The sequence below is a fragment of the Cucurbita maxima genome, unplaced genomic scaffold (genome assembly GCF_002738345.1).
Source record: "Cucurbita maxima cultivar Rimu unplaced genomic scaffold, Cmax_1.0 Cma_Scf00026, whole genome shotgun sequence".
Lineage (NCBI taxonomy): Eukaryota > Viridiplantae > Streptophyta > Magnoliopsida > Cucurbitales > Cucurbitaceae > Cucurbita > Cucurbita maxima.
In genome coordinates, this window is record NW_019272042.1 from 356,387 (window position 1) to 370,277 (window position 13,891).

The 13,891-nt window shown below is 35.7% G+C and overlaps 4 protein-coding genes across 6 annotated transcripts in view; all 4 read right to left on the reverse strand.

The window, feature by feature from the left end:
• Positions 1-1,769: 1,769 nt before the first annotated feature.
• Positions 1,770-4,589, reverse strand: LOC111499172 (transcription factor bHLH91-like). Of its 2 annotated transcripts, none has more exons than XM_023150681.1 (4): positions 4,274-4,589; positions 3,155-4,163; positions 2,380-2,805; positions 1,770-2,051 (listed from the first exon to the last, which is right to left on the reverse strand). In XM_023150681.1, exons 2-4 carry the CDS (start codon positions 4,145-4,147, stop codon positions 1,926-1,928), a joined length of 1,545 nt encoding a protein of 514 aa, XP_023006449.1. In that variant the 5' UTR covers positions 4,148-4,163; positions 4,274-4,589; the 3' UTR covers positions 1,770-1,925. The 2 variants fall into 2 exon arrangements, with proteins under 2 accessions (XP_023006449.1, XP_023006450.1); XM_023150682.1 differs by having other exon boundaries at positions 4,271-4,589.
• A 1,373-nt stretch (positions 4,590-5,962) lies between these two features.
• Positions 5,963-8,104, reverse strand: LOC111498864 (60S ribosomal protein L37a). The gene is made up of 5 exons (XM_023150217.1): positions 8,037-8,104; positions 7,053-7,092; positions 6,482-6,570; positions 6,280-6,362; positions 5,963-6,195 (listed from the first exon to the last, which is right to left on the reverse strand). The coding sequence occupies exons 1-5, from the start codon at positions 8,037-8,039 to the stop codon at positions 6,132-6,134; spliced, it is 279 nt and encodes a 92-aa protein (XP_023005985.1). The 5' UTR covers positions 8,040-8,104; the 3' UTR covers positions 5,963-6,131.
• Positions 6,309-13,891, reverse strand: part of LOC111498862 (putative casein kinase II subunit beta-4) — a 12,213-nt gene continuing 4,630 nt past the window's right edge. The window contains exons 6-10 of one of the 2 annotated variants that reach the window (XR_002720875.1): positions 12,834-12,837; positions 8,037-8,098; positions 7,053-7,092; positions 6,482-6,570; positions 6,309-6,362 (exon numbers count right to left, since the gene is read on the reverse strand). The gene's annotated coding sequence lies outside the window, so the exon portion shown is untranslated. Of the gene's footprint in view, positions 6,363-6,481; positions 6,571-7,052; positions 7,093-8,036; positions 8,099-12,833; positions 12,841-13,891 lie in introns of both variants that reach the window. The other variant, XR_002720874.1, reaches the window with a different exon arrangement.
• On the reverse strand, positions 9,986-12,567 carry LOC111498861. The gene is made up of 3 exons (XM_023150214.1): positions 11,335-12,567; positions 10,621-10,885; positions 9,986-10,501 (listed from the first exon to the last, which is right to left on the reverse strand). The coding sequence occupies exons 1-3, from the start codon at positions 12,420-12,422 to the stop codon at positions 10,328-10,330; spliced, it is 1,527 nt and encodes a 508-aa protein (XP_023005982.1). The 5' UTR covers positions 12,423-12,567; the 3' UTR covers positions 9,986-10,327.

Sequence of the window (13,891 nt, forward strand, 5' to 3'; positions counted from 1 at the left end):
GCAAACCAAATTAGTTTAGTTGAAAACCATTAAACCAATCTCACTGTTGTTATGGGGATTTCGTTTTCCTATATTTGGAACTCTGTGGCTCTGAAATTTTATGGGAAGTATTGCATTTTAATTATGCTAGTAGAAGAGTTTTTTCCATTATCATGGTGGATAGGGGCGTGGGAACAGCAGCAAACTTACAGAAGAGCTGGGCTGCTCACATTAATGGCAAAAGTAACAGCAAACTCAGTGGTTTTCCTCTCAAAATAGGTAATATCTGATATATCTGCTATTCACTATCATATATGGCTTCCTATCTTCGTCTTCCTTTGTGTTTGTGGTAAGCTTCTTACACTGCTTTGGGGCACATATGAAAGCCATTATAAGAAAAAGAAGGAACTTAGAGGAAAAGAGACAACTGACTTTAACTCTTGTTTCCTGTTTGTCTTCTTTTTGAATGATTCTGTCGTCAACAATTTATTAGCAAGGAAATGAAGTAACAATATTGTTTCCTGTTTCCTTTCATTTTCTTGTTAGAGTTTCTCCATCTTGTTTATATGATAAATAATTCCTGTATTAGTTCATTCTAAACAGTCTTCTTTGTGCAAGTCTAGTATCTGTCAGCTCAACAGGATCCTCTTCCTCTCTCTCTCTCTTTTTTTTTTTTTTTCCTTTATTTTTTTGGTGGAGAGAGGAGAGACATGGATGTAAAAACATGAGAGATTATTGTTCTGTTAGATTTTGTTATCACAGTAGAGTGCCTATATGAGGATAATTTAATTGGTTTAGTTATATCCTCTTGACCAAGAGGTTAGAAGTTTGGATTCTCTAATCCCACACGTTGAATTCAGAAAGCTACTGCAATGGAATGAATGAACACAATTGTTGTTATTCGGAGAATGTGACATGGCAATGTTGGAAAATGAAGAAAACTAAGAACTATATATTTTCTGTTATTATATATTTTGTATGAAAAATGAATGAGTTCAGGTATGAACCTTTGAAATGAGCATTGGACTCTTGTGTTTCAGGTATAAAAGAATTACTGTGATATGTGTACGTATTCTACCACGAGGAATCCGGGTACGTTGGGCTATTCGAGCAAGTTTTTTAGTTAAAGAATTATTGACTTTCTAGATGGATGATACAATTGTAGACATGTTCTTTTGACCCATTCAGTCTGATTGGGACATATGAATTTGAGACTTGGTCGAGAATCTGTCTGTTAAAGGCTGAAGTATTGATAACTGTGTTTTGTGAAAATTTAGTCGATGCAATCAAACAGATGGTAACAAAGGGTAAAGAAAGAAAGAACCGAGCCCAACCCAATATTTTATAGTTTGGATTTGATCTAAAAAAATGTCTCAATCTAACTTGAGTTTAATCGCTCTAAAGCATATTGAGTAATATATTTGGGTATTAGATGTTATCGGAGCGTGTCATAGAATTGCCTTATATCAAGACTTGCGAGGTCTTGAGGCATGTACCATTCCTCAGCCAGAACATATAATTACTTTTTTGAAGACAATTAGTTTAAATGTAATCTATTTTTACTAATTTTCTTTAAAAATAATATTCTCGTTATCTAGATAACAAAGCATTATTCGTATCATGATTCTAAGTAATCTATTTACAAATCATAAGTTATCTACATCATATCATTATTTAGGAATTTAAGCACGGAAGCTTAATAAGCTTATTGACAAACAAAAATAGAACGAAGACTTGATTCTCTCACTTCATATGTATGATGATATGATGAATTAAAAATAAAAGAACGGTTGAAATAAAGAGAAGCTTTATTAGAGATAAGTGGTAGTGGGACCAACTATATTAAGTAATATATTAAGTAATAGAAACTAATTAAGATTAGAAATTAGAAAACAATTAGGGTTTAGGGTTTAGGGTTTAGGGTTTGATGAGAAGAAGAACACTCATTAATAGGTATTGGTGTGTGGAGTGATGGATGTGTTGGCGGTGTTGGTGTTGTTGTACTGTCTGTCCACTGCCTCCATAACCTTGTTGGCTATGGCACTTGCATACACTGATGAACCTTCATATATCTGATCAAATTCCAAACACTTTTACATTATTATTATTATTATTATTATTATTATTATTATTATTTACTCCCTTAATTAGGAATAACTAAAATAAAAAACGTTTTAAAAATATTCATAAGTGGTAATAATTTTTACAAAAATTTTAAAAACTTAGATGAATATTGAAATCAGATAGTGGCATTGTTCACCGGTAGATCACTCAATGACCCAATTTTATCGTTCAACATCTAACAGATTTCTAATTGAAGTCAATTTTAAGACTTTATGAAATATCATTCGAAAAATGAGCACAAAAACAAAAAGGAAAAAGTTATGGTTTGGGACGAACCTTGGTATTGAACAAGAAGCTGTAGTAATCGCCAATGTGGCCGCCGGCGACATGGTGAAGATCAAGCTGTAGATCGTCAAGCAATTTAGAGACAAGCAACAAGCAGTTGAGTTTGCGCTGCACAAGCTTTATGGTGACTTCATCGTCAACAATTCTCACATCAACTTCAGTGTCTTTGGTCTTCCTCTGCAGCCATGAGCTCCTCAAGTTGTAGCTTTGATCCTCACCGCCATCTCCCACAGCAACTGTCTTCGCATTTGAGCTCTCTACATCCCATGCGCTGCCGTCTTCCTCCGCCGTCCGATGCCTCTTGCTCCTCTCTCTGCTGCATCTCTTCTTCTCCACCAGTAGTTTCAGCTCCTTCACTTCTCTCAGAAGCTCTTTTATGTAATTTATGGCGTCTCCCACAATTGATGCCCTATCAGTCTTGTGTTTGGTTTAAGATCCAAGAACAAAAATGGTGGGTTAGAGAGAGAGAGAGCTCGATTTTATCAATACCCAGAAAGGAATTTCCAATAAAACAGTGAATCTTCAGTCTAGATTGTTGTTTAAGATTCAAGGAAGGAAAATTAATGGCGGATTAGAGAGATAAGCTTGATTAAGCCACACCTAGAAATCAAGTTAAAGTCCAAAAATAGTAAACTCAAGAACATTCTATAAGTTATTAGTTCAAGATCAAAGAAGGATAATCATAATAATGGCAGTTCAAGAATTAAAACAGCTTGATTCAGCCATACCCAGAAAGGAAATCAAAGTTAATGGGAAATGGAAAAACCTTAGTAGGGCTTGGAACCAAACTCCTGAGAGCTTTATATTTGTCATTCAATTGAACTCTTCTTTGGCGTTCAGTGGCAAAATGTTTGGTCATTTTCCCATCCCTTCCTTTTCCAATACAATCCGCCATATCCCTACTGAACTCCAAAACTCCACTTCCATCGCCGTCTTCATAAACTCCAGCAGTTCCTTCTCTCTCCATTATCTCCCCCTCCGGGAACAGACTCCCTCCCCGACCTCTGGAACTAGCCGCCGGCAGACCGTATCCATGAGGAAGAGAGTGAAACAGCTCCCTAAACAGCGGCGGCTGTGGTGGCAGATTCAGGTGGAACAGAGGGTCGTAGAGTATTGAAAGCGAAGTCGATGATGGGTTGCTACCGTCGCCGGCGGGAAGGTCTGCAAGAAACCCCCCCATGGCGGAGGAGTGGAGGTTCGAGATGGTGTTGTTGGAGAAGGAGATGGAAGAGTTGTTGGAGCATCTAGCAGCTGGCATGTTGAAGAAGTTTAAGAGGTCCGGAGCTTGAGTATAGGCGGCTGCCATGGCGGAATCTGAAAACTGATGATCTTGTGATTGAATCAGATGGTGATTAAACCCCATTTCTTGAATTTGCGTCCCAGCCCAAGCGGATTGATCAAGACAAACCATCCGATTCGAATCAGAACTTACCTCTTGACCAAAACTAGGGTTCATGTTACAGTTATCAAACCCCACCGCCTGCTGCTGAAACTCGAGTTCCATGGCGTCGCCGCCGCCGCCGCTGCGGTGGTGGTGGTGGTAAGAAATCTCCTCCATGGAAAGATTGAGATTATTGTCATCAAAATTGGCATGGCTGTCTTGACCACCGCCGACTATGAGTGGAGGAGGAAACGAAGGCAAAGTGGGAATATGCGCCATTGTTTGAGGAAAGCCATTTTCAGAAGCATCTCGTACACCAGGTGGTGTAGGTTCAGCTGACATGGAATTGGGATCGGAACAGGCAGTTTCTTCATACATTTTTGTCGTACGAAAACTGTGATTCCGCCATTAAAGCAAATGTTAGAAAAAGGAAACAAACAAACATGTCAGAGAAAAGAAAAGGCCTCTAAAAAAGACGAAACCAGAAAGAAAAACCATAACCTATTTCTCTGAAGCAGAACAGAAAAGAAAGCTATGGAGATCTTCGATTCACATCAGCCGATCACAAATCTGAAGAAGCAGAAGAAGAAGAAGAAGCTTGAAGAAGGTTCACTCAGCGTTGCTCTCTCCATGGAAGTTGACTGTAAAGATCATCAGAGAGAGTTTGAAAGATCAAGAAGAACGAAGAAACGAAGAAGAAGAAGCGGAAATGGTTGCTTGTTTTGTAAGGAAAACTGAGTGTCGTTAGAAAGAGAGAGAGAGAGAGAGAGAGAGAGAGTTTGTTAGAGAGAGAGAGAGATTCCAGTAGGTGTGGGGCCCACTCATAATCTCCGTATTTTTTCTGATACATAGCTGCGTGATCTGTACTGTTACTCTACCCTGCCCTTTTCCTTCTCTTTTTCCCTCGCTTTTTCCACTTTAATTACTATTATGCCATTCACATTTTTACTATTATAATTACTGTATTTACTTTTTTAAAAGGTCAATCCATGACATTCCAATGAGTAATTAAATATTTTTCAAAGACAATGTGTAAATCCAATATATATTTTTTTTTTTTTTGGGTCTAACAAAGTAAAGCTAAACACAATTTAACTTAGTTTAAGTATTAAGCAAAAGATTTAGATACTCCGATTGAGGTGGTAAGGGGTAAATGTGGAAATATGAAAAAGAAAGTACGAGCAAAGGTGGGGGCGGTGCAGTTGCTGGTAGAAAATAACAAATTTTTAATTTAAAAAAGAAATCATTAAGTGGGGCCCACAATGTGTTAGTCCACGCAATCAGCCAATCCAAACTAACCCATTACCAAAATGCAACTGCTTAGTTACCCTTTCCCACTCCCCTTTTTTCTCTTTCCTAACAATAAATAAATACATTCAAATTTTACCAAAAACTTAATATTTACCCTCAAAATTATTACATTCTAAACTTAATACGAAAATATTTCAAAATTTTTACCTTCACATACAAATTTAAACATAAAAGAACATAAAAACGTCAATAAATTTTACAAATTTCAATAGAATTTAGATTCGTATAAAATTACCAAGTCTAACAAATTAAATAACAAGAAAAACACATAATCTAAACAAAATTATTAAAAAAATTTGAAATTATATAGACTAAAAAAATGGGAGAGGTTAAGGTAATAAAATAAATTGGTAAAAGCGAGAGGGAGATAGGGAGATAATGGGAAAGGAATAATAATAATAATAATAATATAATAAAAGGAGACATAAGAAGACGTTAGAGACAATATCTCCCATTGTTGGTGTTCCCCTTTTCCCTTTCCTTTCTTATTCATTTCCTGGGGGTTGTTCACTAGCACACATTATTCTATATTTTAGAAGTGTACACGGGTTGAAATGAATTGAGTCAAAAAAGAATACTCAATCAACAAATTTGTTCAATCTCATAAAATTCAAATATAAATATACGAACACATTTCAACCTACAAATTAAAATGCAACAACGATGGATTCAAAAAGTGGAATCAAATTGAGGAATTGTACCTGCCAGACAAGTCTTCAGAAAGTATAATTTTAAACCAATTAATAGGCCCCCAGAATGGACGACCGGAGGATTCTGCAGCAAGGAATAAATGATGATAGCACTACATAAACAACAACCATTTCAGTTTCAATATATGGAGAATTTCTAGCTTCTAATACTCATAAAATAAAATTCAAATTCTATAACAAATATCCCACATTCATTATCATCAACTCAAGATTCCACAAACTGATTCATTTCTCAACTTCTGTTTGAAGATAGAAGATACAAATTCCGCAAAAATATATGGAAGTTAAAGGCGACTCGAGAACCTCAACAGCATTAATCCTAGATAGATAGAATGATAAATTTAGCTCTCCGTCTGCTCCCTCAACCTTCTAATGGTACTCCTCACAGTGACGGCACTAGCAGTACTGTCATTCAAAAACATAATTAAAATATTGAAGAAAATTATGGAAAAAAAAAAAAATTGAGAGAGCAATTCAGATATGCCTTACTTCAACGTGTAAGCGCCTCCTGCTTTCACTTTACCACAATCTTTGCAACCCCATATTCCAACAGCCTTTCTCTTCACAGCATACTGAAAGGATACACCAATATTGCTCATGTAATTCACATTCATAGCTTCAAATAAGCTTTAAGTTATCATGACAGCAAGGACCCAGAGTCATATAGAAAAGGGCTTTAACGCTGTTGTACCTTTCCACAAAACTCACAGAAGTACTTGCTGTGCTGACTTACTTCCATCTTCTTAATTTGCTTCCTCAAACTAGCACCATAACGAGTACCTGCATTCAAGAAAGCAGTAAAAATCCTTCAGCATTTCAGAATGAAAATTTTTAACTGAAATGGTGTGAAAAGAAAATTTGAATCGCTACACAATTCTAGGGTCATGCTACATTGTTCCAGGTCCCAATGTCCATCTAAAATCTACTCTAAGGGTAGTTATGAAAGGTTTAATAACATTTAAACCATTGAAAAACTAAAGGTGTCTTTAAGACAATAGGTAAAGTTGTTTTAATAGTTTCGCATTTTTCTTGGTGTGAGTGTGGGATGGGGGAAGTTCTCAGCTAGCAGACAAGAAAAATGTTTGATGAACACTGACGTAAATTCCAGACCAGTTAAGAAGTATATATCTATCAGAGCAAACATCAGAATATTCTCCTCCATCAAGATTTTTATCTAAGTCATTAAATCCTATACATATTCCCACTTCCTAAATTTTTCCATTCAATCATATCTTGGGAACAAGGACGACAGTAGCACATACCATACTTGCCAACGATCCCAGCCTTCTTGGTTCTCTTTGTCTACAACATCAAAAAAAGATGGGAGAGTCATGCATCCAACCATCATGAACAAAAAGAAGAATAGATAAAAAGGATGGAAAGAATTTTAAGGCAAGACTTCTATGTACTAAATTAAGAGTTCAAGACATCAAAAAGAAAAAATTCATAACTTCGGCCGACAACCTGATTAACTACCCAATGTTTTTTTAGTACAACGTGAGCGGAAAAATTAAACCTCAGACCTTTTGGTAAAAAAAATACATACTTTATATCAATTAAGCTAAGCTAGTTATGGCATTTATCTTAGCTATACGAAGTTAACAATCAAGCTTTGGCATCTGGTTCGAAAGGAGAATAAGCGATTGTCTTACAGATAGATTCTAAATTCAGCATAATTATCTCATTCATCTTCCCTACCTAACAACAAGCAATAACTAAATGAATTGAAAAGATTATTGCAATTCGTTTAAAGTTTATTACAAAGTAAAACTATACCAAAAAAAAATCAAAATGTAGGACAATTGATCTTGTTGGATTTCCAAACAGAACTTGCAAAAGAATGCAATATTTTATATCAAATAGATAAGTTCGTATGCATTAAAAAATAACAATACTCTACTCGCCGAAGCTTCATATGTCATCCAAAATATCACAATAATGCCGGACACAAACATCTAAACAACGATACTGCATTCTTATTCAGAACACCGACAAAACACGAAAAGTATCGAAATCATTAACCACGTTCATGAAATCTTCAAATTTCCCGGTAAATTAACAGAGCGACAATAACTAACTTGATCGCTCAACAAAAATACATCGTTAAATGTCAAAGAGATGTCATTACGAAATACCTAATCAATTTCGACTTTCGAATATACAAAAATAATGTCAAGGGATTCTCCAATGACAAACATGAATAAAAACATATAAACCAAAATATGAGCAACAGGCAATGGGATTACCATTTTGTCGAATTAGCAGGAGAGAGCAGAAACCCTATAAATGTTCAACACTTCCTGCGCGGCTGAACAAAGGTTTATGGCGGTTTGTTGCTTTTATACGTGTGGCAAAATGGAACCTAGAAATGAAAGCCCAATAGGCCCATATTTATTTTATGTCAGTAAATTGTATAATTTTCATTTGGTCCTTATCTTTCAAAATATTATATTTTTATCCCTNAATCTTTATGAATTTATTCTAGAGATTCATAAAGATTGAGTTATTTCTGTAAATTGTATAATTTTCATTTTTGAAAATAAATGTCGAGAGTTTTGCGTTTTATGATTTAATAATTAATATATATAAAAAAAAAAAAAAAAAACTTAAAAGTGATTAGTAATAACAAAAATTAATTACAACATAAACATAATTTAATATAAGACATTCTTAACTAATTATTAATTAATTTACGAATGTCATTTATTTTTTAGATTAATTTAATTTAAATGGATCACATATGATACAATTAACACAATACTTTCAAAATGATTTAGAGATTACTTGGAAGTTAAGTTTGAAGACAAAGCAACAAGAAAAATCATGTTTTTTTTTTTTTTGTAAAAATAAAAAAATAAAAAAACAAATCATTTTCTACAATAACATAAAATTCATAATTTTAATTAAACTTCTAAATTAATAATGTTTGTAAATAGATTTTATTATTCATAATTAAAAATATTAAATTTCTTAAACTGATCTTAAATCATATCCTAAAAAAGGTTTTTTTTTAAAAGAAATTTATTAATTAAAACCGATGATTTTATAAATATTAATTAACAAAACAACAACTAATTTATTATTTCGAACAAATTTTATATAAATTATTATCATTAACTTAAAAAATTGGCATTTTTTATATAAATTATCAATTACGTTAAATTTACCCATTTTTAATGAAGTAGAAGATCCGTGAATAAATTCTCAACGACTAACGGTTAATTACTTCATCCTTCACAAGTCACATTATCTTTACCATATATAAAACAGTTATTAGTTGACAGCAACAGAGTGTACTGCCCAACAACCTTGTTTTTCCAACAAAAGGAAAAAACATATACCAAAACCAAGCTTTTACAAGTTAAACCATCCAAACCCGAAAAAATAAAATCTAACTGATGAACACTGCTCGGGCCAAAAAACCTAACTGATGAACATAGTTCAAACCGATGAACTTGATTCGATTCAACCAACTTGGTTAGTTTTTTAGTAAATATAAATAGGGCGAAATAAAAAAAAGAAATCCCATCAAGGGGACATCAAATCAAGACTAAGCTCTCGGGCTTAGATTGGAGAGGTTATTTGAGGAGACCACTATAATGTGGCTAACAGTTATGCACTGATGGATAGATCAGAGAAAACGGTAAAAGTACCTCAAGTTTATATCAAAGGTTATTAGGGAGGATGCAAATTTATTGTAACCACATCGGTTGGGAAAGAAAACAAAATATTCTTTCTAAAGGTGTAAAAACCTCTCCCTAGCATGCTCATTTTGAAAACCTTTAGAGGAAGTCCAAAAAGGAAACCTCAAAGAGGACAACATCGATTAGCGGTGGACTTGAGCCATTTCAAGTGGTATCATGACTAAACACCAAGTGATGTGCCATCAACTAAAAGGGGGTGGATTGTCTCACGTCAATTGAAGAAAGGAACGAGTGCCAACGAGAATACTGGACCACTCACCTCGATTGGAGAGGAGAACAAAACATTCTTTGTATAGGTGTGGAAACCTCACCCTAGTAGACGTGTTTTAAAAACCTTAAGAGGAAATTTGAAAGGAAAAGCCAAAAAAAGATATATCTGCTAGCAGTAAGTTTAGTTTGAGTTGGGTAGAGTTGCGAGCAAAGTGCCAGGTATATATACTTTATTGGCTACCTATACACAATTTTATGGCAGTGAAGAAGAACAAGACCAATAAATTCAAATACAGGATGGCTTAGGGGATGAGAATTTCATCCACACTTCCATCAGTAATTTCATTCACATAATCTTACCTTCCTTTCTTCTCATCTTTACAAAAATGGAACAAAATGCAAAATTAGTTTACATATCAATACTTTATCTTCTCTTTCTCTCCCCATTAGATAATGTTAATGCAGAGAAATCCTAGCTATTTCGGCCCCTATTCAGTTTCCCATATCAAATCCTTCCTCTTAAGGCATGCGCTAAATAGTACGGTGAGAAAAAATGAAACCAAGCAGAAATCGAACGAACCTTCGTTCGAAGTTATCGACTGATGAACTGCTGTTGCAGAGACTCAAACAACTGAAGTATTGTCGTTGTTTCTGCCGCGTTGCATTTGCTTTTGTACTGCTTTGACTGCAGCTACTCTAGCTGCATTGGCTGCTCTATTTGCAGCTGCTACTGCCCGGTTCACCCTTTCGTCCACTTTACCGACATCGTAGGCTTTCTGAGCTGCTCTTCTTGCTTCCTGTAGACAATGCAAATAGCAAACAATCAGAAAACCATCTCCATTGAAAGAACGATGGAAGAAAGCTGAACGACGCACAACGACTCAAAACCGTTCATGTAGCTAAAGAGGGACTTTACCTGCACTGCATTCAGTACTTTGGAATGATAAACTGCAACAGCAGATACTGGATAAGTAGAGTTTTGAGTGCTAGGAATGTCAAGAACTCCATTCTGCCAGTGACCAGATTGAGTTTCGCCATTTCTATACGTATACATTCCAAGTCCTTGACGTCTGCCTTCGTGCCATGCTCCCTCATATCGGTGTCCATTATTAGCAAATTGATATACCCCAAATCCGTGCATTTTGTCCGCAAAATATTCTCCAGCATATGTGTCCCCGTTTCTAGAAATTTTACAAAAACGATTCAATATCGAAATGAAAAGGGAAATTTTACGAAAAAGATTCAATACCGATACAAAAAAGAAATGGTATCCAATCCAACAACATCAGGAAGATTATGCCCAACGAGTAAAATCTTCAATACTATTAAAAGAACTAGGATTTACAGAATGAACCAAACGAGTCAATGTAATTCAGCCAATGACCAATCTTTGGACAAACTATCTGAAAGAACAAATGCATAGATTTTAGCAAATCAAAGCCACAGCAAACCCGTCGAGGGAGTCCCATATTGGCTAATTAAGGGAATGATCGTAGGTTTATAAATAAGGAATACGTCTACATTGACATCATTATCCAGCAATGCATAATTTCATAAAAAGTTATGAAAGAACAAAAATAAAAAACCAGCAGTTTTAGCTAGAAATCTTCATAAAAACACATTTAGCTACCTGAAATGGTAATGACCAAGCCCATGTTTGACACCCCATTTGAATTCCCCGACGAATCGGCTTCCATCGTCGCAAGTATGAACTCCACGTCCATGGCTCTGCCCATTGGACCATTCTCCGGCGTAAACATCTCCAGTGTAAAACCTATACATCCCGAAACCATGGCGTAGCCCCAGCAGGTACTGCCCACGGTACCGGCTTCCTCTAGCCCATGTCTCAACTCCATATCCATCGTATTTCCCATCAACCCAATCTCCTTCATATCTACCACTCATATAATAGTAATAAACTCCACTGCCTGAACACTTCCCCTTATGAAACTCCCCCTCATAAACATCGCCATCGCTGTAGACCTGAACCCAACAACCTGAATTCAATCTCTTCTCTGATTTTGATCGGGAACCAATTGACCACAAAACCGGAAGATGCGCTCTAGAATTTGAAGACGAGGAAATGAGCTTAACAGGGAAAGAGCGGGCGAGGAACAAGCGTATCGAGGGAAGCCGAGGAAGAGCGAGATTAAGAGAAAACAAAAGAGCAGCAGAGAACGCAAAAGCCGAGAGGAAATCAAGGAAAAACGAATGAGTTGGATGAGAAACTAAGAAATAGAAAAACGGAAGAGAAAACAAAAGAATCAACCGTAAATGAACACGAAGCCGGCGAAGCTGCTTGAGGCGGCGGAGCAAACGGAAAGCGGCACTCCGAACAGCCAAAGAGACGGAGAAGAAGGAAGGGTTGAGGGAATTGAATTGAGGAGTGGAAGGAAGACGGTAAAGAGTTGGGGATTTAGTGAGAGATGAGTGATTATGGGTCAAGAGAGGTCTCTTATAAGGCGCATTCGAAGAAGAAGACGACGGCGATGGCGCAATCGGGTCATGATGAGAAGGAGTTTCGATTAGAATCTGAGGAGTGGTGAAAGAAAGAAAAGATCGGTGGGATTGATTATGCGACGACGACGGCGGCGGCGGCGGATGTTTTTGATGAATTGTGATTGAAGATGGGAAAAGATGAGGAGGGGATGGATTGAAATCGGAAGAGACGCCGCTGCTTTCTTTTCCGATCTGAACTTCCGATTTCTTCTGATGCATTACATAAGAAGTAAACTCAATCGGAAGAAACAAACGAACAAAAACAAGAACAAGAATCAAAATCGAAAATCAAAAATCAAAAAAACCAAAATCAGAAAATCAAATTCTCCCCTGACGAAACTTTCAGTCTCTTTGAACTTCAAATCCTTGTCGTTCTTGTTCTTGTTCTTGCGAAACGCTTATGGTTTGGCGTTAAAATCTTCGAATTCAGCGGAGAAAACTCGATGGTGCGGTTCTCCAATCACCCAGATAGAGAGAGAAACGAGAGCGAATAAAGAAAGGGTGAGAAGCGGAGGAGAGAGAAGGAGCGGTGTTCGCTTACAATTTATGGTACAATTCAATTTTGATCAATTCGAAACCCCAAAAAAGCAATTCTGGTAAGGAAGGCAACCTGCTCTTTTACCAAAATACCCCCCTACTTTCTTTTAAATTACTATAATACCTCTGTTTCTATGCCTTCCTATTAATTATCTGCACGGCTATATGCCCTCCTCAAGTGGAATCATTTCTTTCATACGGGTAAAATTAATTTTTAAATATTTTTTAACCTATCTTTTCTCTTCTTTTTTTTAATTAAAAATATAATAATTAATTGTCTTGGTGTCTCTTAGCTTATTAATTAATTAGTGGAATATTCCTCAATATTATATTTTCAAAAAATTAAATTTTTGTATGTATTAAATTACACGTACTTGGTAATTATCGACCCGTTTATGATTTTGACCAATACTATAAGTAACCGCTCAAGCCTACTACTAGCATATGTTATCTACTTTGTCTTGTTACATATAGTCATATGGCTCAAAGAAAGAGATTTCTACACTCTTAGTAGTTAGAGAGGGAAACAAAACATTATTTATGAACGCGTGGAAACTTCTTCCTAACATATGCATTTTAAAACTGTGAGGCTAACGACAATACGTAATGAGACAATCTCTACTAGCGGTGAGCACGGGGCTATTACAAATGGTATCATAGTTAGACACGAGGCGGTATGTTGACTCAAAAGGGGGTGGGTTTGTGCAATCCCATCAAGGGTGTGGAAACTTCTCCCCTAGTAAACACATTTTAAAACCATGAGACTGGCGACGATATGTAACGAGCTAAAAGGGACAATATCTTTTAGGGGTGGCCCTTATATATAACAAGAATTGAAAGGAAATAAAATAATTATAAATGAATAAAATAAGATAAGCATACTTGGAGGGGAAGAAATGAAATAGAGAGGTTTATGATGCAATATAAGACTAAGCTCAGAATTTTGACTAAAAAATTTCAAGCCTTTGAAATGTTCAAAGCATTTAAATGATGTAAATGAGGCAACCACTAAATCACTTTCATATCTTTCAGAAAATACTTATTTAGCTTTCATGAAGAATGAGATTTTTAATTTTACATTATTGAACCAAAAAGAGAATTTTATCTATTATGATGTCTATTTCATAAAAATAGACTTTTTTTTTTTTTTT